The 27,278-nt window shown below is 43.8% G+C and overlaps 1 protein-coding gene and 1 pseudogene across 2 annotated transcripts; both read left to right on the top strand.

Annotated features, from left to right (window-relative positions):
• Positions 1 to 1,439: 1,439 nt before the first annotated feature.
• vcpip1 (valosin containing protein (p97)/p47 complex interacting protein 1) lies at positions 1,440 to 16,877 on the top strand. Its single transcript, XM_085140612.1, has 3 exons — positions 1,440 to 4,844; positions 8,129 to 8,215; positions 10,623 to 16,877. Exons 1-3 carry the CDS (start codon positions 2,195 to 2,197, stop codon positions 11,411 to 11,413), a joined length of 3,528 nt encoding a protein of 1,175 aa, XP_084996738.1. The 5' UTR covers positions 1,440 to 2,194; the 3' UTR covers positions 11,414 to 16,877.
• A 2,182-nt stretch (positions 16,878 to 19,059) lies between these two features.
• Positions 19,060 to 27,267, top strand: LOC146496965 (uncharacterized; annotated as a pseudogene). The gene is made up of 2 exons (XR_014870637.1): positions 19,060 to 20,445; positions 23,363 to 27,267. The product of XR_014870637.1 is annotated as an uncharacterized LOC146496965 (transcript).
• The last annotated feature ends 11 nt before the right edge of the window (positions 27,268 to 27,278 follow it).

Here is a 27,278-nt window from a genome sequence, read left to right on the forward strand (position 1 = left end):
AATTAGACTGTGCAAGATTGTGGGAGAGAGGATACGAATATAGTAATACTACAAATAGTATCGTAGGTACTACAACAAATTGCAAAGCTTCTGTTTTATTTGCTTTGCAAAGGGTGGACGAGTGTTTACACTGGTTCTGGTTGTTTATTTAACAAGAACAGTACCTACTGGACCTCAATATAAAAAATGAAGTAAACTGCTATTTACATTAGACGCCCCTCACATTGATAGATACAGCACAATTCAATTCAGTTTTATTGATATAGCACCAACTGACACCAACAGTCGCCTCAAGGTCATGAAGGTCATTCATTCTAATTTGTGTTGTACAGTTATTTCATTTTTAACTTTAATTGTTATATTTTATTTTATTCCTTCCTAGTTAAATTTACCCTTTTTAATTTTCATATTTATTTCCTATCTTATTCATAGCCCTTTCTTTTTTCTTTAGGTCACGAGCAGTTGTGTAAGCATTTCACTGCATATCGTACTGTGTATGACTGTGTATGTGACAAATAAAGTTTGAATTTGAAGGTGCTTTGTGTTGTAAGGAAAAGACCAACAAAATGCACACAGGAAAGACAAATAAAAATATGTCACACTGGCTTAAACGGGATCACAGGTCTGTTTTTCATAAGCCACCTTGAGATGTGCCTTCAAATTGGACATATAGAGTTTTCTTTATTAGTACGCTATATTAGTATTTGCTTCCCTTCAGTGACAGCAATTTGTCCAACTGTGGTTCACCTGCAAAGCCGTTCCCAGTCCCTTCTGTCCCTGGGTCCAATCTCACAGTCACTCTTTGGTTTAATAGATTCGTTTAGAGGAGTGCAGGAGTTCATGCAACCTTATTTAGAAAACAGGCATCTCAGAGCTCCAAAGCTCAACATCGTTTTTTATTTAGGGGGTTGAGCTAGACTCTGATATAGAGTGATATTGAGTTAAAAATACTTTACAACTCATTTACAATGCAAAGCTCCTTACCTTGCAGGGCTACACCGTAATGCATCATCTCTACTGGTGATTTTGTAAACATATACGATCATTTTAATCATTTGTGCTTAACGTGACACTGAGACAATCTTATTTAAGTCTTATTAAACATTACAGTTAGCATTCAGAAGATGAACTGTGTTTGTGTCCTTTCAGTGTTCAGAGGGTCCTGTTTTGCTTGGTCACTGCTCCAAAACCATTATGTCATTGTTCCCCGAGTCACCTGCCAGGGAGTCGCACCAGGCGGCAGCATCAAGCCTGTGTTGGTTCGCCCTAAAATAAAGTGCATTTTGATGCATCGCATTTAAGACGCATTGATCACAACTAGCTTAAAATGTGTACAAAGCTTTTAATATAGCTCTGTGAATTCAGTGTATTGACCGGCGCACAAGGAAACTTAAATCCACTTATTTCTAAATGGAGTTCGGCGACGGTTGGTTTCTCTAAACGTCCCAGATCCAGTTACCGCTGGTTACAGCAACGACATTTAAATGGAATGATAAATATTCAATGCGAGCCCTGCTCGGCACCCTGCTAATTACCCCAGATGGCTAACGGCTAAGCTAACCGGTAAACTCGTGTTGTCAGTGTCTTTAATCCAAACTCTGTTGGTTTTGTACCCCAGATCGTGCAAACCACAGGGCACAATAAAAGTCTATAAACAACGTAAGTGAAAACTGTATTTCACTGAATTTTGGGGGACCAAAACTATACGTTAGAAGAAGAAAAGCAAACCCAGTCAGTCCAAATTGACATGATTCTGCCGAATTGACTTCCTTACACAACACACGTCACCGTGACGCGTTGCATTCTGGTAAATGCAGTTAACCTATGTTTAAGGTTGTGAATGTACATGACTTAACCAGACATACGCGTTTTACTGTTTGAGTTTCTCGCGTTTCCAGCTAATGTTCGAACAGGGAAAAGATAAAAACGCAGTCATTTTGATGCTGGTGCGTAATTGTTTAAACATAGTTAAAGAGAAAAAAACTACAAATCCCAGTAACTGACGTCATTACGTATGTACGTCTAGCAACGGCGAACAGCTAAAGGAAAAAACAGCCGCTTCCGTGTTGTTCTTGTGTTATTTTGTGAAATAACTGTCGTTAGCGGAGTCAAAGCTCGCCTGACAGCCTCGCCGGAGTGTGAATATCATGGTTTTGTGAAGCTGACACACAGCGTCAGCCTTTTTTCAGCCAAAATGTCGCTGCTGCAGAGCTCAAAGAAAAAAGACAAGCGTATTTTGTCTGGTACCTGCCCAGACCCGAAATGTCAGGCGAGGCTTTTCTTTCCTGCTTACGGCTCCGTTAGCATCGAGTGTACCGAGTGTGGTCAGCGCCACGAACAGAAGAACCTGCAGAACGTTGAGGAAGTCACCGACCCCGATGTCGTGCTTCACAATCTGCTCAGAAACGCCCTGCTCGGCGTCACCGGGGCCCCGAAGAAGGGGACCGAGCTGGTGAAAGTGATGGGGCTCTCTAACTACCACTGCAAGCTGTTGTCGCCCGTGCTCACCAGGTATGGCATGGACAAACAAACCGGCAAAGCCAAGCTTCTGAGGGAGATGAACCAGGGGGAGATGTTTGACTGTTCCATCCTGGGAGACAGAGCTTTTCTCATTGAGCCGGACCATGTTTCCACCATAGGCTATGGCAAAGATAGGTCAGGCAGCCTTATATACCTCCACGACACTCTGGAGGAGGTGAAGAAAGCCAACGGCAACAGAGAGTGTCTCATCCCGGTGCATGTGGACGGAGACGGGCACTGCCTGGTCCACGCTGTGTCCAGAGCTCTGGTGGGGAGAGAACTGTTCTGGCATGCCCTCCGTGAAAACCTCAAACAGAACTTCAAGCAGAATCTAGAACGCTACAAGGCACTTTTTCAGGACTTTATAGATGCAGCAGAGTGGGAGGACATCATCAACGAGTGCGACCCTCTTTTCATCCCACCAGAAGGCGTACCCCTTGGACTACGCAACATCCACATATTTGGCTTAGCCAACGTCCTCCACCGACCCATAATTCTCCTGGACTCCCTGAGTGGGATGAGGAGCTCCGGGGACTATTCTGCCACCTTCCTGCCTGGACTGGTGCCGGAGGAGCAGTGCAAGGGGAAAGATGGGAAGCTGAACAAACCCATCTGTATCGCCTGGAGCAGCTCCAGCAGGAACCACTACATCCCTCTGGTGGGAATCAAGAACACGGTGCTGCCAAAGCTGCCACCCCGTCTGCTGCCAAAGGCCTGGGGCGTCCCTCAGGAGCTCATCAAGAAGTACATCAAGTTAGAAGCGGATGGGAGCTGTGTGATTGGCGGAGATCGCAGCCTGCAGGATAAATATCTGATGAGGCTAGTTAACGCCATGGAGGAGGTATTTATGGAGAAGCACAGCATCCACCCGTCGCTGGTGGCTGACGTGCACCAGTACGTCTACAGGAGGACTGGTGTGATTGGCATCCATCCAGAGGAGGTCACAGAGGCGGCAAAGAAGTCGGTGATGGAAAATCGGCTGCATCGCTGCCTGATCTGCGGCGCCCTTTCTGAGCTGCACATCCCACCGGAGTGGCTGATTCCCGGCGGTAAGCTCTACAACTTAGCCAAATCCACACACGGCCAGCTGCGGCCGGATAAGAACTACAGTTTCCCCCTCAACAATGTGGTCTGCTCTTACGACCCCCAAAGGGATGTTCTCCTCCCAGACTACAAACTGAGCTCCCTCAACACCTGCAACTGGTGTCACGGCACGTCAGTCCGCCATATCCGTGGAAACGGCTCGGTGGTTTATCTGGATGGGGACAGAACCAACACCCGCTCCCAGGGAGGGAAGTGTGGGTGTGGCTTCAAACACTACTGGGAGGGGAAGGAGTATGACAACCTCCCCGAGGCCTTCCCCATCACGTTGGAGTGGGGGGGTCGGGTGGTGCGAGAGACAGTGTACTGGTTCCAGTATGAGACTGACCCTTCGTTGAACAGCAACGTGTACGACGTGGCCATGAAGCTCGTCACCAAGCACTTCCCGGGCGAGTTTGGCAGCGAGATCCTGGTGCAGAAAGTGGTCAACACTATCCTCCATCACACGGCCAAGAAGAACCCGGACGAATACAACCCCGTGTCCATCGACGGGGCTCATGTCCAGCGCCTCACCGATGCCCCCGAGTCTCAGCCGCCGGCGGACCCCCAGCCGCCCACAAAGATCATCCTGACGGGACAGAAAGCGAAGACGTTGCACAAGGAGGAGCTAACGATGAGCCGAGCAGAGCGCAGCATCCAACAGAGCATCAGCGAGCAGGCCTTCGTCACCCAGAAGCGCCGGACTGACAAACTGAAGCAGGAGCAGAAAGGCCAGGGCCGGACTTCTTCACCCGGAGGCTCTCCAGAAACCTCCTCCTCTTCAGCTCCAGCCACACCCACCAAGTCCTCCTCCCCGTCTTCGTCCAGTAAGGAGAAAAAGATTCGTGTGACTACGAGCGACGGCAGACAGGCCATGCTGACTCTGCAGGCCCACACGACCTTCTCTGAGCTGCAGAGGAGCATCAACAACCAGTTCAGCGTGCCGCCGGCGCAGCAATGCATCCGCTACGGTTTCCCACCTAAGGAGTTGGTCCCACCAAAAGACGGCGAGGAAAACGAGCCAGTGGCGCTGCAGCACGGTGACAGGGTGACTGTGGAGATCCTTAAAGGCCCAGAGGACAAGCGCCCTGCGGCCTCCATTCCCCGAGCCTCCAGCTCGCACTCCGCCCTGCATTCAGTGAAGAGCGAGGACGCCGTGACGCCCGGAAGAATGAGCAGCCGGGAACTCCAGGACAGCATCGACCTTGAGATGTCCTCCCTCTGTCTCCTAGCAACGTTGATGGGTAAGGTTACATGTAGGGTACCAAGTAAGTTAGTGAGTGAAGCAAAGTATTATCACAGCAACCTGAATGTGACAGGAAGTGGACGTTTAGGATGTTTCAGAGAATAAGATCCATCCTGATATAAAGCAGAGCAAAAGATCTTTGGTCGCACAGCTTACCCGTACCGTACGGCCTTCTGAAGCCACATAAAAACAAGCTGTGTCACTTTGAGATGTCACTAGAGGAAAGTTATTGTGCTGTAGCTGCAGCTTCTTTTCACTTTAAAGATGCTGTGAACCCTGAATTCTTTGCTGATGTGTGGATTCGAATATCACAGCCGAGACGCTGATTACGTTCTTTGAAATCCGTGATCGTCTCCGTTTTCAGCAGATAGCGGGCCTGTCTTGAAATCGTCTGCCTTATTAAATGAAATCCATGCTGGATTAAATTTTGCAAAGGGCCAGATTTGATCCGCAGGCTTTGATTTTGTCACATTTGATCTAAGATATAAAAGCTTGTTGGTCTGATTGAAGGCTGCCAGGAGAAAACTATTTTTGTACTATTATTGTTCTGCACTTGAGGAGCTAAAACCCGCTCGTCAGGTTTAACAGAGCCAAGTGACTGCTGCTACTTTCTTATTTTAATAATTAACTTAGTTTGATTTTAGAAACATCCCTATCTACAATAAAGCTAAACAGTCCTCTTTTTCCTATGCATGCATAAGGAAACATGTATTTCAGTTATAATAACTTGAATCAGTCATTCAGTCCAGCTCTTGGGTCAGCTTGTTACTGTACAGAGTTAATCTGTGACTTACCTGTGAGTTATTTACAGGTAAATACACAAAGAAGCACAAAGGTTCAATTAGACTTAATAAAAGCAGGTCCTGGCTTCTGGAGGTGAAAATGCAAATATCCACGACTGTAGTTGAGGCAAAGAATGTGTCGACTGACTTTAAGTCTTTTTGGCCATTTTATTAGCAAAGATGTCTCCAACCTTGAGTAAAATTAAACCCGACGTATGTTTTAATATCTTCTGTCGCAGTGATTTTCCTTTGGTTGGTGTCAAATGTGTTTTTAGTACATGCAGAGAAAACCCTGGTGTGGAAAAAATAACATTTCAGATGTGCTGGTGCTTCAGTTTGCTTTAAAGTTCAACTTTTGATCATGAATCGTTCAAAGATAACGATTGAACTCGTTCTGCTGTCTGTCCTTTCATTAATTTGACCTCTTCATTATAATTAGCATCTCTATATTCAGTGTTTGTTCACAGGTTGAGCTCCTGACGATACAGAACTACTGTGCTGGGGCTGACGGTGTGTTTATAGAGAGCACTGTCAGGTTCATATCATACAGCACTTTATTTTATTGATTAATAATCAGTCAGAATGATGTTTGTACAGTAAACATCTCCAGTTTCTCCAGCATGGGGATGTCTTTGTTTTCTGCGTTCACTCATATTATTGAATGTGATGTGATGATGATGATGATGATGGATCATCGTCGTGTTTAATTTATTGTCTTCTTGCAGTGATGCTGCTGCTTGCACAGTAAGCTGTGTTTGTGTGTGTCTGTGTGAGAATAAAGAGAACAGCTCCAGGTGTGCAGCGCACATGCCTGCTGGTTTCTGATTGGCTGGTGCAGGCAGGTGATCAAAAAACTGCGTTTGCTCTCAGCAGCTGATTGAGCTCCCAGGTTTCTGATCAGCTGCCGCGAGCAAACAAGAGACTTGTTTTGTGTGCGTGAGAATCTGCTGACTCGGGCAACTCGCTGCCTCCCCGTCTCACCTGCCAATCAGGTCAAAGGTCACAACTGCGTTAGGATAAACAGATCGGGCCGTGTGACACACACAGAGCGTCTGTCGATATTCAGGAAGGTTTCGGCTGCGCTCCGAGCGCTCCGCAGGCCTGACGCTGCACTTCCTGTCAGCTCCGAGCTCGTGTTCGATAATCCGCCCGGCCAGGATGAAACAAAGCATCCGCTCACCAGACAGTGTCTCCAAGCCAGAGCTCAGAGTTCACACAGCTGAGTGTAGCAGACCTGTAGCTGAACATGTGCGACTGCATTACATGTAAACACACAAACAAAAGGAAGTGCACCGTCACGCACTTTAAAATGGACATCAGGGAGTTTTACTGACAGGATATTTGAAGCTAAATAAACACCTGAATATGGTTTTATCGCCTTTGTTTATTGACAGTGGTGCGTTTTGTAGACCAAATGAAATTTAACCTTAAACCAGATTTTATTTCATTTTAGGCTTAAGTTGTTGAGTTTGCTCATTTCACTTTCAGTTTTCATTGTCTGGAAATGATGAGTTTCAGTTTAGTTTTCATGAGTTTTGATGGTCGTTTTAGTTTTGTTCTTATATATTTGGAGGTTTTGTCAGGTGCAAAATTGTAAAAGTTAACACACTTCATACACATTCAAGTCCCAGACTCATTAAACAGATGCACCAGATGTTCCTCAGGCTGGTTGTGTTGAAAAATCAAGTAAAAATATTGTTTACAGCAGCTTTATTGCAAAGTCTAGTTTTTATTTTTACTGTAGCCAATTTATTCTTGGTTCACTATAATAACTGAATCTTTAATGAACCATTTTAGGTTTTCTCAGCAGAAAAACCCACAGACACATTCCACTTTAAGTTTTAGATGTGGGAATTAATGCAGACAATGATCAGTGACAGACTGGACATTTATTTATTGGCTTAGATGACTGTTATTGCAATAAAAAAGGGTTTATATCTCAGATGAGATGGATCATTTTAATCTCGACAGGAGATAAAATGTAGAATATAAAAATGTGAATGTTCCTACAGAGCAGCAGCACGAGTAGCAGTGCGAGGTTAAAACGAGGGGGAATCGCTAGCCTGGCTTTACCATCAGCATCAAAGCTGTAGATGTTGTAAAGTTGTATCAGGTGTAGCTTCACTGTAAAAGCAAACATACTGGAACCACAGAGGCTTCTATGAATGACTGACGATAGCTGCTGCTTGTAGCAGTGGTAGGTTTGTCCACCACTGCTTTCAGTTTTAAATATCAGCGGCTTCACTGTAAGCCAAACAGTGGAGAGGTCAGAGTATCAACTGTATTTCCACTCTTGTGTCTTACATTCAAATGTTTCGGTGTCTCTGTTTATTTTCGTGCTGCTCTGACCGCTCACGTTCCTGCCAACGCTGTGGCCTCTGACACCGAGGACGTCTGTGGTCCTACATTGTGCTGTCCTGTGTAGCGTCCTGCTCACACAGACACGTTTTAACCTCGTCTCGTTCGTTGGATCCTTTTAAAATGTTTGTCTTTGTTTCAGGTGAGGATGTTTGGTCGTACGCAAAGAAGCTGCCACACTTGTTCCAGCAGGGCGGCGTCTTCTACAACATCGTTAAGAAAGACATGGGTAAGCAGGCTCTGTGTTGAGCTACTTTTTTTAAAGGCTTCTTTGCTAATTAATTATTAGACAGATTTTAAACATGTGCAGAAACACGTGCGACTGATCAGGTGACGCCCGAGAGCAGAAAAGTTCAGTGAATAAAATCCACGAGGCTGCAGGAAATGAAATGTTTCTCCCAGACCTGATGATCACTGCGCTCTCCCAGTGGCACCTTACAGGAACTCCTTCCCACAGAAGAAATCGGGGTCTGTTGTAAACATGTGGATTAGATGATAGTGCCCAGATTTCTGGTAAATAAAGGAACGTGGAGTGGCTCACTGATGCGTGCTGAGCTCTGGTCCTCTGCAGCACAGAGGAATATATGTCAGATTCCACAGTCAGATGAAGTTTGATTGAAATATATTGATTCTTGTCACATGCACGTGACTCTTCAGACATGTCTGAAAGCAGATCGGTGCGATTAAAGGATCAGTTTGTTTTCATCTATCATATTCTTTATTGTAAGTTATTGCAAACCCAAAAACTAATAACACAGGATCCTTTATGGCGACTTCTTATTTCCTGTTATCAGATTGTCAGACTGTTGCTGTGTTTCTATCTGATGCTCTGAGCTAACCGGAGCATAAATGAAAGCAAATGGTGCATCCCACCTGAGGGAGGGAGAACAGCTGTGTTATTAAAGTTGACCTGTGGTGCGTTTATTTGTTTACCTGTCATAGATATAGTGTTACAATGGTGGATGGTCAGCCGCGAACTCGCTGTGAGCCAAACACTGTTTTTCTACTCTTGGATCTGTGTGACGGCGCTAAGAGGGGATATCGCTAATATGGTCATTTGAATCTTTGCAGGTGTTTCAGAGCACGTAACTCAAAGCATGAGCTGAGTTTGATCATAAGAGAGCTTAAAGAGAAACAAAATGACAAGTTAAATCTAAAACAATAAAGTTTGACAACCCTCACATGGTCTGCTCCCACTGCACTAGGGCTGTTCGATATAACTTATATATCGGATGACGATATAAAAACGTCTATCGTTTGTTTCGTGGTGTCGCAAAATAAACTGTTTACGGCAATATTTTTTCACCGTTTTGATGGTCACTGTAGTGGCTATATTAATTTCTTGCCTGAAATCATCTTTAAACTCAGTGTAAATGGATTTCTTTAATTAAAGAGACTCTGACTGCCTCGGGCTCTCTGATTTCCTGTGAAGCTTCTGTAGCCAAACACACGTCCTGCACATTTTATACCATTTTTTCAAATTTCACAAAGTGAAAGATGAGGGTCATGTGACCGACAGCGATAGCGGAGCTCTGCCTGGTTATAGGTACAAGTTCGAAAATATCAAAATAATGTTTTTGTATTTTATTAAACTGTCACTAGGGCTGTTTGATATAACGATATATCGAACAGCTATCTATGTTTCATTTTACGCTATCGTTTGTTTCGTGGTGTCGCAAAATAAACTATTTACGGCAACATTCATGGTTCTGATGGTCACTGTAGTGGTTATATTAATTTATTAAAGTTCTCTCTTTCTCTTATATTTAATATAACCACACTACTGACGGACAAGCGCCTGTTTTTATGCGTTGTCATTAGCAACAACGATGGTAAAACCATCATGTGTCCGCTTGTTTATGTTCCACATAAACCTTTCACAATAAAGCTCAAGATCCTGTTGAGACTTTTCAAAATAAACTGAATCACGTGAAAGAGTGTGCAGAGTGTTTACCGATGAGAAGAGAAAGAGCCGGCAGGTGCTTAAAAAATAAACCTTAGACTCAAACGTTAGAACAGGCTTTTCCCCGCAGCACGCCGCAAAGAAAACGGTGGCCGTTACAACTTGTGTCTAAAAATGTGTAGTTTCATGCATTGGTAAAACACACGACGCGCAGCTGGAAACACTTCAGCTGCCTGAGATTCACAGAATTTACAGAAAATGTAACATTTTTGTGATTTATATCGTTATCGGGACGATAAATGTTTTATATCGGGATATGAGGTTGTGGTCATATCGCACAGCCCTACACTGCACTGCACACAGTTTCACAACGTTACAGCTGCTGAAATGTTTGAGCTTATACACAGGCATCAATGCAGTAACACTAATATGTTTCCTGTTTCAACTTGATCGGCTCTTTGGGGAAAGGCAGAGGACACTGGCCATCTGTAGTGTTTGAGAAGTCTCCCATAAATTGCTGTTCAGATTATTTTTCTATATAAATTGTGTCTGAATGTGAGAATAAAAGTTTCTTGCCTCCTGATTTTAACCTTTTCTTGTGAGGGGCAGCCAATCAGAGCTGAAGGCTTGTTTCAGACCAGGATGAGATTAATAAGGATTATTTTAGGCTGAATCATGTCAAGCTGGGAATGATCTCTCTCTCTCTCTCTCTCTCTCTCTGTCTCTCGTTCAGGCCTGATGGACGGGAAGCACTGTACGCTGCCTCACCTCACGGGGAAAACCTTTGTTTATAATGCAGCAGAGGAGCGTTTAGAGCTCTGCGTGGACGCTGCCGGTCACTTCCCCGTTGGGCCTGATGTAGAGGAACTGGTGAAGGAGGCCCTGGTGCAGCTACGCTCTGAGGCATCCGGGAGGGGCAGCAGAGAGGGTAGTCCCTCTCACGGCGTGCTGCGGCTGGGCAGCGGTGGCGTTGTTCGTAAAAAGGAGCAGCTGCAGAGTGTCACGGCCTTTCAGGGAAAAGGCCACTCTCTGGGCAGCGCCGGAGGCTCCTCACCACCGGAACACCGCCCTATCACACGACAGCACAGCAGTGGCGTGGACCTGAGTGCCAGCGTGTCCCGAGGACCCCCGGACCTGTCGGACATCCCCGAGGACACCACCAGGGAGCTGGTCCGCATGGCTCCGGGCTTCGTCACCATGAAGGACGGCCGTGGACTCGACCCCAGCCTGATGGAGCAGCAGCGAAGGAAGCTGCAGGAAATGGTGTCCTCCATCCAGGCCTCCATGGAGCGGCACCTGAAAGAGCAGCAGAGCACCGCCTCCGGGGGAAGGGCCGCCCAGGAGCCGACGGCCGGAAGCCAGGCGGGCGAGGACCAGTCGGTGTCCGCGGCCAACCACAAACCGCCAGCTGCAGCGTCGACAGCGGCAGCCATCAAACCTGAGCAGAAGGTGGAGGAACCGGAGGAGATGGACAGCCAGGACGCCGGGCAGAGTAACGCCACCGAACCCATGGATCACTCCTGATCACGCCTGAGCCCCAGCACCGCCCCACCCCCGCACCCGCCTGACCGGCATCTGTGGGTCATAACACCTCAGGTCGGATCCTCAAGCTTTGGTCTTCATCGTGTTGCGTTGTCTTTACTGCATGACTAAGAGCGGGCCGACTGTCCTCGCCGCCGCGAACTCCGGGTGGGACAGCCGTCGATGAAGCGATATATTGTGACGCGCCGTCTGCGATATGTCATCGATTCACCATCTCACAGGTCTGCTGCAGAAGCCGTCGCCATGCGTGTTTACACTGTATCCACTGTAGCTCGTCTGTCAGCACCGCTCTGAAAATTTAACACAGTAATGAATAAATACAATGTGATCCCCACATTGATTCAAAATAAGTTTCTCTCTTAAGTTGATGATGTATCGTGAGCAGCCGTCTCACAGTATATCGCAGAGGCGTCCATAAGGTGGCGGGATGCTGTCGTTAGGCCTGCGGTTCCCGCCTGCACACGTCTAATCCTCTCGCTGTGAACACTTACGGATCTCCGAGGAGGAAAATCCGGTGAGACGCATTCCTGTAGATAGAAGAAGTCTTAATCTGCCACCAGGAAGGAGAGTTGCTGGCCAGCGTCGCGTCCTGCAAACACGCTTCCGTCAAAGTGCACGCTCTGAGACGTGCACCGGCCTCCGTGCGCATCAACGCCTTCAGATTCTGCTTTCCACCATCCGTTTGTCTGAGCTCTGCAGGGACGACTCTGATCTGTGTTTGATTGATTGTCTGAATCCTCCTTGATTATATTTTTACTTGACCTTTTCGCCCCTCTAACCATCACCAGTTCAATGGTTTATATTCTAGAAAGATCAGAGCCCCTCACAACCTCCAGGCAGAGAACTAACTGCAGTTTCTATTTGTTGTGTCTAAAATTTAACCGCACGCTCTCATCTCCACGTGTGACCTATTGCAGTTTTGTGTGACGCCACCTGCGCCGCAACATCAGTAATAAGGCGTCTGTTGATATCTGTGCCTGTAGCGGTATTGAACGTGTACTGTGCGAGACCTACAAAGTCCACATAAGCTGGTTTGTTGGTGGTCCGCGTCCCATTTGGACCGTTGTGTTTTGCACTTTTAATTTTTTCTTCTGTTTTGTTTGTTGTTTACTCGACATTTGATTTTCTTTTTAGGTTGATTGTATGGAAAAGACGGCCTTGTTGTATTTGTGCTCTTTTTATGGCTTTTTGAGCATCAGGTGACTGTAACCATATTTAAATGAGAAGTTTTATTGCTCGGTTACCACCTAACAGTAGCTGGTTTGAGCTGCATCCATAAGCTGCACACAGGCACAGATGTCTGATAATTAATGTTAATCAACAGACGAATAAAATGCTGGAACGGTCTCTTAGCTGATGGGTCGCTCGTCACAATTTTAAACGTCATTAAAAATGCTCCAACAGCACAAACACAGTCGAGAGGTCCAGTTCAGTGACTCTGATTACCCACCACCCACCTGTCAGGGCCACGCCCCCATCAATGCAAACTTTAAGCCTTATCAGTGTCCAAATGAATAAGTTAAATACGATTAAGATTGTTTACAGTTCATCAGATTTTTAATATTTTTCCATGCGGGTCTGTAAAGGCTAAGCTCGAGTGGCCATTAGCTTCATTAATGGATGTTTCTGGTTGGTTGGGCTTCGTTTGGCTTCCTGTGTATCCCACTTCACTGCCAGTGGACACCTCGTGTGGAAATGTGGGTTTGACAAAAAGTGCTACGTGTTAAAAACAAGAACTAATTTATTTATCACATATTTTTATTCCCCTTATGTATCCCAGGTTAAATATTTTAAATTTTTAACACCTAAATTTAAGTTTCGTCTGATCTCCAAACACTGCAGATTCATGAATCTGTGTAAATGTAGCAATAAAATGCCAAAGATGTGTTAGAGATGCACATTTAGTCAACAAGAGTCACTCATGATTTTTTTTTACTATAAAATTCCCAAGACGACCTCGACACGACGCGTTCGAACATAAATGTTACAATCCACTATTTTGTGTTTGTTATTAAAACTCTTAAAATCAGTAGCTGAAAAGACTTGTGTGAGGTTTAGAGGGACATAAACAGGAAGCAAGAGATGACATGCCTTGAGATGTGAGCATGAATATGAACTTGAGTGCAGTGCAACGAAGAGAAATTGTATTTATTGCCTGCAGGTGGCGCCGTGTTGAATGTGCAGCAGTTATGAACTTCCTGGAGGTCGAAGCTTCTCGGTTTACCTGAAAACACTGTAAAATAACTGCACTGGACTGTTATCTTATGCTCAACAACTACCTTTCCCATGAGTCTTAGCCACAGGAGCACAGTTAAAGTTTTGTGGGAGTCGATGTCGGCGAAATCAAAAAGCGTTCAGCTTGTAGAATTTATAGAAAATCCAAAATGAGCTTAATGAGCTGCGAAGGTTTGTGCAGGTTAAAGCGAACGGCTCCTCCTTGTGGAGATACTCTGAAAATACTTTGTGAACAAGTTCACATCCCAAAAGTTCAACATGTGCTCGTCAGCTGATCAGGTTACTTCATAAAAGGCCCAAATATCAAAGTAAAAAGCCTAAAGCTCCATTCAGGTGGGATTCATGTCTCAGTGGTGCTTTGGTGTGGCCTCAGGAGGCTTTCTTCTTCTTCTTCGCTCTGGAGATGAACCTTCTGCTCCTTCCTAACATTTAAAGTTTGGTTCTCGCTTCATTTTTTCTCTTTTCAAAAGCAGAACACAGCCAAAGAGTTTAAATTCTCGTGATTGATCTAAGTTTTGGTCGGAGGAAGTCCTCGCTGGGCCTCTGTGCTTCTGTCCTATGCAAACATCAGAACTGAACTTCCAGGTCTAAACACCACCTACACATTTCAGCTGAACCTCCCAGACTCACCACCAGGTGGCCCTGCTGTCAGTGAAGGCGTCTCATAGAGATGCACTGATTCTGGAAATCGTTTAAAAAGTCAAATATTGTTTTTAAAACATAACATATATTACAGTTTTTCACTCTCTGAATGAGAAAGAATTCACTTGTACAAATTGAGGATCGATGGGACACAAAGAGACCATCGATCGATCGTCAGCTGGTTTTTATGTTCATGCAGGAAATCAGAGCATCTCTCGTTCCACAAACAGGAACTGAGAGATTTAATTAAATCTTCCCTCAGTGTTGCGACACCAGATTAGAGAACAAGAGTTTATTATTTTTATTTCCCCGAGGCTTTAAGCGCTCCTTTATTCCTGTAACGCTGCAGGAAGAAAAAGCATCTTTAGATGCGTCAAATCAGCTTTTGTGGTGTTTTCTACGTCTGGATCATCAGGCAGGTTAGAGTCGCAGCACGTGTCCTTCACACTGTTGTCCACGTGTCTGCTCGTTCTATATGAATCATAAAGAAGCTGCTGTTTTTGTCACAATTACCTGAAAGTAAATGTGTTTGAAGACAAATCAGAGACGTTCAACCCATCACGAGATGTCCAAAAGTATCATCATCGCTCACCTGTTCCTTGTTTTCTGGCCACGTCTATTCTATTAAAGCATAATCTCATTGGGCCTATTTTCATCCTCCACGCTCCACCTGCAGTGACGCCATTACTGAGGCCCAGCGCTCGTCACAGTTTGAAAACCACTGAATGAAAGCATCATTACATGAAGCTCTTTATGCAGCTGTTGAATGAGCTCACAGGAGCAGAGTCACAGGTTTCTGATGAAGATGATTTTGGACATTTTTAAATGTTTTCATGGTTCACACAGAGTGTTTGGTTTCACTGAAGATGGACGTCTTAGTCTTAGTCTTAGTCAACTATACATGCAGATCTTAGTCTTAGTTCATGAGCTCGTTCAGAGCTGTTCACCACACACTGCAGAAAGCGTTTTACAACTCTAAGTTGGCCTCCAGGCTTCTGGTTTCTGCTCTTCCTGCTGCAGAGGAAACTTTTCCCTCTTTCAGCATGAAACAGTGAAACAGATCCAGATGTTAGAGCTCACTCTTCAGCATCTGGCAGGCCCCAGAGGAGCACGTTAATGCAAACGCTGCCACTGTCACATGTGGACAGGCTCTATAAGAGAGGCTTCACGTGTGTGTGTTTCTTCAGAGGCGGGTTTTGCTTTGTTGTTGTTGTTTTTTTCTGGCGTCGTTATAGTAACAAAGCTAGTCATGCAGCTAGCTAACAAAGCTAACTAACAAGGTTAGCTGTGCAGCTCGGCACCAAAACAAGAAGTTCAAGATCATTTCTGGGCCACACACTCGAGGTGTTTTCATAACCTTTGTACAGCTTTGACCTTCATCAGAGGTTCAGTCTTTTCTTGGTTAGTAGTAGTACTGAATTATTTGTAAAAACATGATGTGATTGGCTGAAGATTTGTTTAAAAATTAGGACTTTTATTCAGAGGCGCTGCCTGAAATCCTCTCTGATGTCACAGTTTTCAGCAGGTTCGTCTTCACTGTTTGACGAGACGTTCAGTGTGAACTCTAAACTGTTGCAGAGTTTCCTGTGTTTTCTAACAGGAGATGTACACTGGTGTGTTTGTGTACTTTTATTTTGCATGTTGGTTTTCAGGGACTTCTTGAGAAAAACAGCAGTTTCTTTTCATGATTCATCAAACCAGAGTCTCAAACATCCATCTGGGTTTCTGCTCACAGTCCTCTGATTCGATGCTTTTGTAGAAATGTGCAGATGTTTTTCATTGTGTTCTGGAGCAGCTGGTTAGTTTAGCATTAACAAAGGAAATGACTCTGAACTCTAAATCTCACTGACGCTGTGTCGCGTTTGTTAGATCTGTGTGAAATGTAAAACAGGACACCTGCGAGTGGCACCGATCGCTGCTCCATCACAAACATGGCAGTTTCCGCCAACACAGATGTTGCTCCACCTCTCCATGTTACTGAATCATCAGGCCTTAAACTGTGCGTAAAATGTTTTACACTTCTGCTTCAGCCTGCGTCTTTTATCTCCACTGTTTTTAATTTGAACTGGAGTCTTTGTATTTTCACTTTTTTGGCCTTTTTGTTTTCTGGTTTAGCAAAAACAGTCTGTTTCAGAATGACGGTCCTTCTGTTTTTGCCGTTCAGAGGAATCTTTAGCACTTTGAGGAAAACAGGGAATGTTAGCATAGCATGCCCATATTAGCCGAATCATCATCATCATCATCATCATCATCAGTCAGAGAGGAAGCAGGTCGGCAGCACGAATCAGGAGGCGAGTTTGCTCAGATCAGACGACACTGCTGTAACAGACTTGAAGTTTTTCTTTGCGACTGCTGTACTAATGACATGAATTGTAATCCACCTGTATAATAGTATATATTGTAGTATATTTGGATCTGTACAGAAACACATGTTCAGTTCCTGCAGTAATGATTTCTTTTGTTAACTTCTCTCTGGTTTGCTAATAAAATATTGATGATACACGGCTTCGACATCGCTGTTTGCATGTGTGATAAATTTCCAACCCCGACAATAAAATCACTTCCTTCACATGTTTCCGTATTTTGTCGTCACTCACACACTTTTCTGTTTGTCTGTTTAAATAAAGGTTTGTTTATGGTGCAGAAATCATTTTTCTCTGTTGTCCAGTCAACATAAAACAGTTTGTAGAGCTAGCAAGAGCCTCAAAGATGCTAAAGATCATGTTATCTCTTTTATGTCTTTTTTAATTAAACTTTTGTGATTTTGATGAGAACACCTTTAACTTTTCTTTCAGTCACTCAAAGCTCACTGTCTGAGGTGTCAGACACATGACCAGACTCAGCCAATGAAACGGTCCAATCACACCTCTGGATACATTTGGAAAGTGTTGAAAAATCACACTGACGTCATTAATATCTCCAGCTGAGGAGACACTAACAGGAGGGAACACGAAGAGTGAAAGTATTTCTAGATCTGAATAAATTAAAGTTGTTTCGTTCCAAAAGCTCCACATTTGAAGGCTTTTATAGAACATCTGTAACCTATAATGTGCATTTAATAATGCAACTGTGCATGGTGGAAATTAAAGAGGGATAAGGAAGGCGTCCTCCTCAGTGCATCAGTGTACATGCAGTGAAAGCTGTTGATTTAATTATAGAGGGGAAACATAAACTCCCCTCATGTAGTTCTCAGTGGTTTGGTCCACAGCAGCGGTCCCCAACCCCCGGGCCTCGGACCGATACCGGTCCGTGAGTCGTTTGGTGCGAGAGTTGAGGTTCAGGTGTGAAATGTTTAGTTTTCAGGGTTTTTATCGGTTTTCAGCGTTATTTTGTTATCGTTTTTATCGTTTACTCGGTTTTCCTGGGTCTTTTCACGTGTGTTATGAATAAATCTTCTTTTTTTTCGGTACCGGTACTAGTTTTATTTTGTTGTATTTATCCGCGACACCTTAAAGGCCGGTCCGTGAAAATTTTGTCGGGCATAAACCGGTCCGTGATGCAAAAAAGGTTGGAGACCGCTGGTCCACAGGACAAACACAACTTCACAAACGTCTCGATGCATGATCAAACATCCAGGTAAGTAAATCTGCAAAAGTTGATTCTGCTCATCTGGACGTAGCGTTTTCAGTGAGAGTCAAGGAGGCCGTTTATGTGAAAAAGGAAAGACCATCTCTGAATCGAGGAGGGGGCCTAAGGGTACATCTTTCTCCATCATACAATCCTGTGATTGCAGCCATTCCCCAACTCTCTGTGAATGGGACTCATGATCAACAACCACTGATCAATGGTCATGATGCATAATCATGATGAACTGACCTCCATTGTTCCCACAGTGAGCTGGTTTCAGTCATTATGCAAATGTCTGTTTATAAGATTTGGGGAAACCTGCAGTCAGAGACTGAAGACGTCACCTGGATGATGACGAAACGTTTCTCCCACTGAAAACGTCCAGATGATAGAATCAGCTTCACAAACCATCCACAGGATGCGTGACCGCTGCTTTCTTCTACTTTTAAGTGTCAGTGCCTCCACCACATACTGTAGGCCTGCGCTTATTAAAGTCACTATAGAGGAAACATTTTCAAGCACTTTTTTGTTGTTTTATTTTATTTTTTAGAAAGTTTCCTGATTTCACCAGACAGAAGTGATCCGTTCACTTGATTTAAAAAAAGAATCGTGTCCCTTTTTTCCAAATTAATAACATATCTTAAAATCCCAAAGAGCATCTGGGGATTTTAGTAAGCAATAATGAGCGCTCACTAAGGTGAATACAACTTTATTTTGGCAGATGTTGGTGTCCTTGTCTCTTCAGTGATTGGTTTATATCCTGATCCTTGAGAAACATTGTGTTATTTTAAAGATCCGAGGAGCAGAGGCATTGAAGGTGGATGAGTTTAAATACCTGTGGTCAGAAATGAGTATATCAGAGGGGGAGCTCAGTGGGAGCAGTTTGAAGATGAAGTTAGAGGCGAGGCTGAGCTGGTTTGGAAGGACCAAAGCATCCCGGAGATGGATGGAAGAGGAGAGGAGGAAAGGAGGAGCTCAGACGAGGAGCTCAGAGGAGGAGCTCAGAGGAGGATGCCAAGGATAGGATAAGAAGACAAAAGCACTTTCATAAAAACTCTGTTATAAATGTTTATAATTTTAATTTGTATTTCTTGGCCAGTGAATGCATTAAGCTTCCGTAGAGCGCGTTTTATTTTTTAGAGGAAAAGCAGCTTCCGGCGGAAGTGGACTGAAGCTTCACGGCTGTGTGGACTAGTGATGGGATTTCCGGCTCTTTTTAGAGATCCGGCTCTTTCGGCTCGGCTCACTAAAAAGAGCCGGCTCTTTCGGCTCCGAACCGGCTCTTCAGGTTGTTTTGTTGCTTTAATTATTTAATCATTAACAATAATATAAAATTATGCAGAAAAGGAATTACTAATGTAAAAAAAAGTGGTTTTATTTATATATGTTTATATATGGCCCCTAGAGACAAAGCACGTACAAACTCTAAAGCATATACAAACTCCAAAAAGCACATACAAACTCCAAAACACATTTCTAGCGTTTACTGAACTTCCAAAGCAGAGCTACCCAGATCACTTAAATTACACAATTGAAAGCATGTGTGTATTGTTTGTGTATTTATAGACAAGCACTCATATTTATTCAAATAATTTAAAAAAAAAAGTTCATTTACCTGTTACTACCACACACCAAATCCGGTTGTTGATACTTCCTGGCTTGTGTAGCCACTAGGTAACAAAAGCTCAACACTGCGCCCTAGAAACCTGGAGCACTTCTGTTGTCTTTTGTATGTGCTTCTGAGTTTTTACGTGTTTTGGAGTTTGTACGTGCTTTGTCTCTAAGGTCCACTATAAATATACTTTATTTATTCACTCCACATAAAATGTAATAAATAAATCATATAATACAAAAAACAACTATTTACATTTTAAACTTTTAACTATTTAAATTTTCAGCATTTTCCTTTTAAACAAATTTAACGTGAAACGACACAAAACACTGCAAACCACAACACAATTAAATATAAATTAAAATATTAAAACAAAAAGAAGATGCACATTCTCTGTCATATGAGCCTGCATGATTTCTGAATCCTTTATCATCTGCAACTGAAAATAGTGGAGGATTACTATACCTTTCTAATGTGACGTTGTTGTCCCTCGCTCTCTTTCTCTCTGGCTCTGTTCCTGTGCTACTGTGAGTGTAACTAACGCCCCTCCCCCCTCTGCCCAGCGCAAAGTACAGGCCGTGCGGAGTTTAGCGGAAAAAAGGGCGAGAGAGAGGGTGAGAGAAAGAAAAAAAAAAAAAAACCTCACGGCTCCCAATAAGGAGCCGGCTCGCGTCGTTCACTTCAAAGAGTCGGCTCTAAGAGCCATTTCGTTCGCGAACGACCCATCACTAGTGTGGACGTCGGAAGCTGGGAGCCGGAGGTTGTTTTGTATCGCTGAGGCTCGGCGGAGCTGCTGGAGGAACCATGTCCGCTCTTCAGCACCTGAGGCTGTTCGTGAAGGAGCGTCTGAGCGCCGCAGCGGAGGAAATCTTCAGGGAGTTTGAGAAAACCGTCCTGCGGTACGAGGAGCAGCTCCAGCAGCAGCACGGGGCCCTGAGCTGGACTGCAGACTCCGCAGGTACGTGGGGCAGCAGGCCCGGGAGGAGAAGGACCAGCGCTGCGCTCTCAGGCCGGGCGGACGCTGCTAGCTTAGCCGTCGCAGAGCGAGTCCAGCCCGGGGCGGAGAGCGCGGAGGAGCCGCTGACAAAGGAGCCGCTGACAAAGGAGAATGTGGTGACTTTGACTAGTTTCTCCAATTTAAAATGAAAATATATTTTAAATCTGACATTTGTGGTTCGGTGCACACGTAAAAGCCAGCAGCCGCAGGAAGATGCCAGAGACCGTCCAGTATGAATTCACTCTGGTTTTATTGGAAAACACCAGAAACCAGTAACTGCTCATGTGTAACTAACCAGACAGTTTCAAAGATCTGGACAAACTTTAACAGCTTTTGCTGCAGAGATCACTGTCACCTAATGTGACACTCAGTCAGTACTACAAGATGATTACTGATATTATTGGATTTATTTTAATTTTTTTTTCTTTCAAACACATGAAACAGAAATATTGCCCTAACATTTGTTTATGTGCAGTTATTGATGATTCCTTCATTTTATGTTACAAATAACACAACTTTCATTTTATTATTTTAGACGAAGTTAAGAACCAAAACAATAAAAGCACTGCTGAGTAACAGTATCTGTTCTAATAGAAACTGAGCCCTTTCTGGCAGAGAGGCAAACGGCTGATGCTGTCACTGCACTCGGGTGATCCTGGGTAATTCATTAACACTGGACATGTCGTGACCCTGCGCTCTGTCTCAGTGCGCTGAGAGAGAAATACAGCCAGAAACTGCAAAAGTGCAAAAGGTTTCTTCCCCTGGATGGTGACAGAGACGCTGAGACTGTGTAAGCGTCTCATCTCTGCTCATTTCCTTTTGTTCGGGCTTTAAAGACATTTACAGATGAATGAGGTTTAGCTTGATCTTACTCTGACGATGTTTAACTCTGTCATTACCAAACACTATCACTTCAGTTTACTTCTAGTTGTAGAAGTATTTCAGTAGAATTCAGCAGAGGGGGCACAGAGACCTTTCTGGATGGTCTGAACCGCCATAGAAGATCTGCCCATGACCTTGATGCTGTGGATAAAACTGGACTAGGAACCAACGCTGATGATTTTCAGGCTGACACTCTTGTACACTCTTGGGTTGCATGAATAGTGGCTGCAAGTTTAAGAGTTTAGTGTTTCAAACAAATAGTTTTACATGGTGGTGAAAGAAGCATTTAGGCAAGGCAAGTTTATTTGTATAGCACAAGTGCTTTACAGAGACATTAGAAACAAAAACAAATAAAAAGCATGATTTAAAATTGATTAAAACAAGCAAACAAACTAACTAACTAATTAACAAACAAACAAACAAAACAGTATATAAAATCAAAACATAAAATCAGTAGTTAAAATGTAAGTTTTGAAATTTAAGCCTAAGTGTGGATTTGGTGCTTTATTCAAATGCAGCTGAGAACAGGTGAGTCTTCAACCTGGATTTAAATAAACTGAGTGTTTCAGCTGATCGGAGGCTTTCTGGGAGTTTGTTCCAGATATAAGGAGCATAAAAGCTGAATGCAGCTTCTCCGTGTCTGGTTCTGACTCTGGGAACTGATAAAAGACCGGATCCAGATGACCTGAGGGGTCTGGAAGGTTCATACTGGGTCAGGAGGTCACTGATGTAGTTTGGTCCTAAACCATTCAGAGCTTTATAGACCAGCATCAGAACTTTAAAGTCTATCCTCTGACGGACAGGCAGCCAGTGTAAAGACCTCAGAGCTGGACTGATGTGGTCCACTTTTTTGGTCTTAGTGAGGACTCGAGCAGCAGAGCTCTGAATGAGCTGTAGTTGTCTGACTGATTTTTAGGTAGACCTGTAAAGATGCTGTTACAGTAATCAAGCCTACTAAAGATGAATGCATGGACTAGTTTTTCCAGGTCCTGTTGAGACATCAGATCGTTTATCCTTGAAATATTCTTGAGGTGATATTTAGGCTTTTGACTTAACTAAAAGAATGAAAGTACTGCTTGGAGCAGAGGACCTGAAAGTGCTGATGTGTGAGTACCAGTTTAAGGAGCCAGCAATCGTTGATGGTCACACTCTGTGAGGATACTAAACTCTTTAACCTTCACTGAGGTGGCAGCTGCGTCTTTAAAAGCACCCGAGGATGAAGGAAGATCAGCGCAGAGACTGACTCCCAGTCACTAAACTACAATAACACAAACCTCATTTGTTCTTGAAACAAAAGAAAACTTTAGTCTGTGGAAACATCTGGGATAAAATAAATGAACACTCGGTTGGTTTTATATGCCTGTTTTTCATCACTGTGCAAAGTCATCTGTGGAGGATTAACCTTACGGTGCATCAGCTGCACATGTGCTGCAGGCAGGGACATCCAGAGGAAGTGCTTCAAAGACGTGTAACAGGAAATGAGCACTTGGCCGTTGACTCTGCAGATGCCTCTCTCTGTTTCTGCAACTTTAGAACTCAGTGGGATCAAAGACGATGTGAGCGGTCACAATCAGACAGGTAGATTTTTTTTTAGGTTTTTCAGAGTTAAAGAGTAAATGTGGTCACAAGATGCTCTGGAAAAAAAACAATAAAAAAAGGTCCAGCTGTCAAAAATATCTTCCTGTTATCTCTCAATTGATGATGATGGATCGTCACCTGCAACTCCACACACAACTTAACTTGAGCCGAGGTCTGGGCGTGAACTCAGAAACATTTGTGTTGCAGGTGTTGGTTACATGTGGAGGAGCGACATGAAGCCAGGATTTCATTTATAATGAATGTCAGAATAAACATGATATTTTCATGCTAATTTCGTGCTAATTGTTGAGGTATCATCCGTCACTTTGACCCTCATCAATCCGAGACGTCATCGTCCATCAGAACAAATTGTCGTATCATAGTATGAACGAATTCTTTCTCCCTTTTATCTCTGCAGACCTTCCACAGGAAGATGACTGCAAAGAGGAGGAGAAGGTTTCCATCGAGCTCTGTAAGCAGAAAGAGGCCTCTGCTGTGGACCAGGAGAAACCAGAACCAGCACAGATTAAAGAGGAAGAGGAGGAGTTCTACACCGGTCAGGAGGGCGAGCAGCTTATCCTGAAGGAGGAGAGCGAGACAATTATGGTGACTCTTACTTATGATGAAAGTGACCTCAGTGAACCTCAGCACAAGTATGTGGACTCTGGATCTACGACAAATGCAGAGCCACAGCCAGAGGAGCTACATCAGCGTACCAGAAGCACCACGAAAGCTGTCACATCACAGAGTCGGCGTAAACCTGACGTGGGGAAAAAGTCTGTAAAATGTGACGTTTGTGGAAAAACCTTCAAGTATAATTTCCAAATGAAGAAACATTACAGAATCCACACAGGCGAGAAGCCGTACGCCTGCGGCACTTGTGGAAAAAGATTCTATCAGATTTATTTCATGAAATATCACGAAAGAAATCACACAGGTGAGAAGTCGCACCTGTGCATCACCTGTGGGAAAAGATTCACTGACCTATCGGCACTTAAAAGGCATACATCGATCCACACAGGCGAGAAGCCGTATTCCTGCGAAACGTGCGGGAAATGTTTCAGGCACAGCGCGACTCTGTTGGTTCACATGAGAACCCACACAGGTGAGAAACCGTACGCTTGCAACACCTGTGGGAAAAGATTCACCAACTTATCCGCATTTAAAAAACACGCCGCAATCCACACAGGTGAGAAACCGTATTCCTGTAAAATCTGTGGGAAAAGTTTCACTCAGAGCGGGAATCTGACAGTTCACATGAGAACGCACACAGGTGAGAAATGGTACTCCTGTGAAACGTGTGGCAAAAGTTTCAGTCGAAGTAGCAATTTAACTGTTCACATGAGAACGCACACAGGTGAGAAGCCTTACCACTGCAACACCTGTGGGGAACGATTTAAATACGCCGCGACGCTAAAGAACCACATGGGAACGCACGCAGCGGAGACGTCGCACGCTTGCAAAAAATGTGGCAAAGGCACCAAGGTGGAGTGATAACAATCTGGTCGCTACGGAAACCCATACAGGTGAGATGTCAGGGTCCTGAAACACCTGTCGGGAAAAATATTATGAATATGCTTGTGGTAATTTAAAGTCACAAAAACTGCTGTGACTTTATGTTCACAACATCTGTGTGTTGTGCTGACGAGATATCAACTAGAGCGCAATAAGGCTGGGCTGTGCTTTCATGCAATACCACTTTGTACCACAAGATGGTGCAACAAGTCAGCGTAACCTTTATTTAAGGAGGTAGGAGTGACTCCTTATAAATACTTTATTTAAGTCATGGCATCAGCTCCGTCTATTTTACTGCAGGATGTCAAAGACTAGCTCAGTTTCTATATTTTTGACTTTCAGGAAGTTGAATTAACAACTTTAAAATGCCAGAGCATGTTTTTAACATTTTAACACCAGATAATTAATCTGATTGATGTAAAATATAAAGTATTTCAATATCCTCATAGAAGAGAAAACACAAAGACAAAACACTTGGAATAAGTTGTTCTTATGCTCTGCTATCATGTGTTCGGCACAGGGATGCAAATCAGTCCTAAACATGCTTGTTATGTTGTGGTTAGCTGTGATGTCATGTTTTCATGCTGCTGTTCTGAGTCAGTCAACATCTGGCTCATTTGTGTTAATGAAGTGCAGCTGTGAGACAAACTCCTCTCAGACTTCTACTTTCAAACTCTGTGGTACAATGTTTTGTGTCTCCAGGTAAAAACACCCGTTAGCCTTGAATAATCAATGTCATCGTGTGTGGGCGGAGCTTCAAATGGCCCTCAGTGAAGGTCCAACAGCTGCTCTCTAGGTGCACATCTGCACTTTCTTCATTATCTTCCTTCTTCTGCGTTTGCTGCTCCTGAAGGAAGCACGTTATGCCACATGTGATGTGACTTTATGTCACATTTGCGGTGTTGAAGTCAGTCCGTTGTGGCTTATTGATTGTATCCTGTCGGCATCATGCTGACTGAATGGTTAATATCAGCCCCTCCTCAGCACACTGTTCAGTGTTTTGTAGTGGACAGTAGGGCTGCCACGATTAGTCGACTAGTCACGATTACGTCGACTATCAAAATCGTCGACTTATTTAATAGTTGACGCGTCGTTTGAAGCTTTGTAAGATCCCAAAAGACGCAGGAATAAGTAGTAGGATTTAAGAGTGTAATAACGGACTGAAACAGAAGATGGCAGCACTGCATGTACAAGGATGCCAGCTGCCGTTAAACCCCGAAGAAGAAGAAGCTGTGTCCCAGAATTCATAGCGCAGCCCAGCTCAGTTTCCAACAATGGCGGCAGCTAGTTAGTTTTAATATTACTCTTATTATTCTTTCTGGGTCACAAAATAAACGTTTAACATATTTTCAGGCGAGAATGTAGCTGTGTAAACCTCAAATATCTGCTCAGTTTATCAAGACACCACATATTTTCAAAAGCACTCCGACGTTTTCGGAGACGTCTGTTAGCCACTAGCTCGATAGCTAGCCGGGGGCTAGGCTCACTAGAGCCGTGAGAACACCGGACTCCCGGCTAATCGTTTTCAAACCCACCGCCGTCTTTCGCTACTCAGGTTAAACATGATATATAAGTCACTTAGATAACTTAAAAATGTTATTGTTTGGCTTTTTTAGTATTTTATTTGTTCCTGAGTAAATCGGTTTGGCTGAGATTAAAGTTATAGTTTTTACACAGCTGAATAAACGTCAAGCAGACAGCTGATTATCAGAAGTGTGAGATGCTCGAGAATATACTCCGGTGTCCTGTTATATTTTAGATAGCAAGGAGTTTATTAAACTTCACCAAAACAATCTGCAAATTTCATTAAAATTTAATAAACTATCATCTTGTCTTTATTTTTAGTTAGCACATACCTTAAACACTTAAAGCTGTAAGCTAATGATAGTTATATAAGAGCAGATGCTGCTGGTGCAATAAGCTGTACGTTTTTCGTCCAATGGATGATGATCTGATTAGTCGACTATCAAAATAATTGTTTGTGGCAGCCCTGGTGGACAGTAGTATCAGAGATTAAAGCTGCTCGGCAGTATTTGAAACATTCACATCCAGTTATGAAATTAGATCTTGTGTATGTCCCAGTAACAATATAAACAGTTAATAACATTTATAATTTTGCTGTTTTTACCCCCATGAAGGCTTTTTGTTACACTCAGCCTTTGAGACAAGAAGAGATGAGACTGTTTATGATGGTTTGAACCCAAAACCTTCTGTCTGTGCTGTGACCAGGCTATCTACTCTGTTTATCTGACTAATGCAGCTACACTTTGTACTCAGTCGGTCAGTATTTGTTTTTCAAGCAGAAGCCGTTCCCACACAGACTTTAACAGTTAATGACAGACCTGTGATGTTCTGGCTGTTCCCCAGCGGTTTGCACTGCACCTCATTTTTATTTATTTGAATTAACGTCACACAGAGGTGTCTGAGTTAGTCGTCTGTGGCTCTCCTGGTTTTACAGCAGCGTCTCATCTCACAGCTCCACACACATTTACCGGTCTGACACCTGGGACTTAGAAACACGTCTGCTGTTGATCAGCAAACAGCCGTCTGCTTGTAACAGTACATCCTATCAGGTGCGTAGTTTAAGACCAAAAATAGCCACATAAACACTTCAGTTCTTTAACATTTAATGACTTTGGGATCTTAAAAAATCACGAGCATCCTGTTAGTGTGGTGGGTTAGCCAACACTAAACCCCGGGCCGAGTTCAGCAGAGGCGGATAATCTTCTGGAATAACTTGTGAGTAATTCTGTCGGGTCAGAGGAGCATCTCTTTAGCTACATTTTCCGTCTCTTTAGCTACATTTTCCGTCTCTTTAG

The sequence above is a fragment of the Neolamprologus multifasciatus genome, chromosome 18 (assembly GCF_963576455.1).
Source record: "Neolamprologus multifasciatus chromosome 18, fNeoMul1.2, whole genome shotgun sequence".
Classification (NCBI taxonomy): domain Eukaryota; kingdom Metazoa; phylum Chordata; class Actinopteri; order Cichliformes; family Cichlidae; genus Neolamprologus; species Neolamprologus multifasciatus.

Bases quoted from the DNA above. Each gene is read 5' to 3' on its own strand.
- vcpip1 (XM_085140612.1), top strand. From the start codon at position 2,195: ATGTCGCTGCTGCAGAGCTCAAAGAAAAAAGACAAGCGTATTTTGTCT. The intron at 4,845-8,128 runs GTAAGGTTACAT...TCTTTGTTTCAG, and splicing joins TCTCCTAGCAACGTTGATGG to GTGAGGATGTTTGGTCGTAC. The intron at 8,216-10,622 runs GTAAGCAGGCTC...TCTCTCGTTCAG, and splicing joins CATCGTTAAGAAAGACATGG to GCCTGATGGACGGGAAGCAC.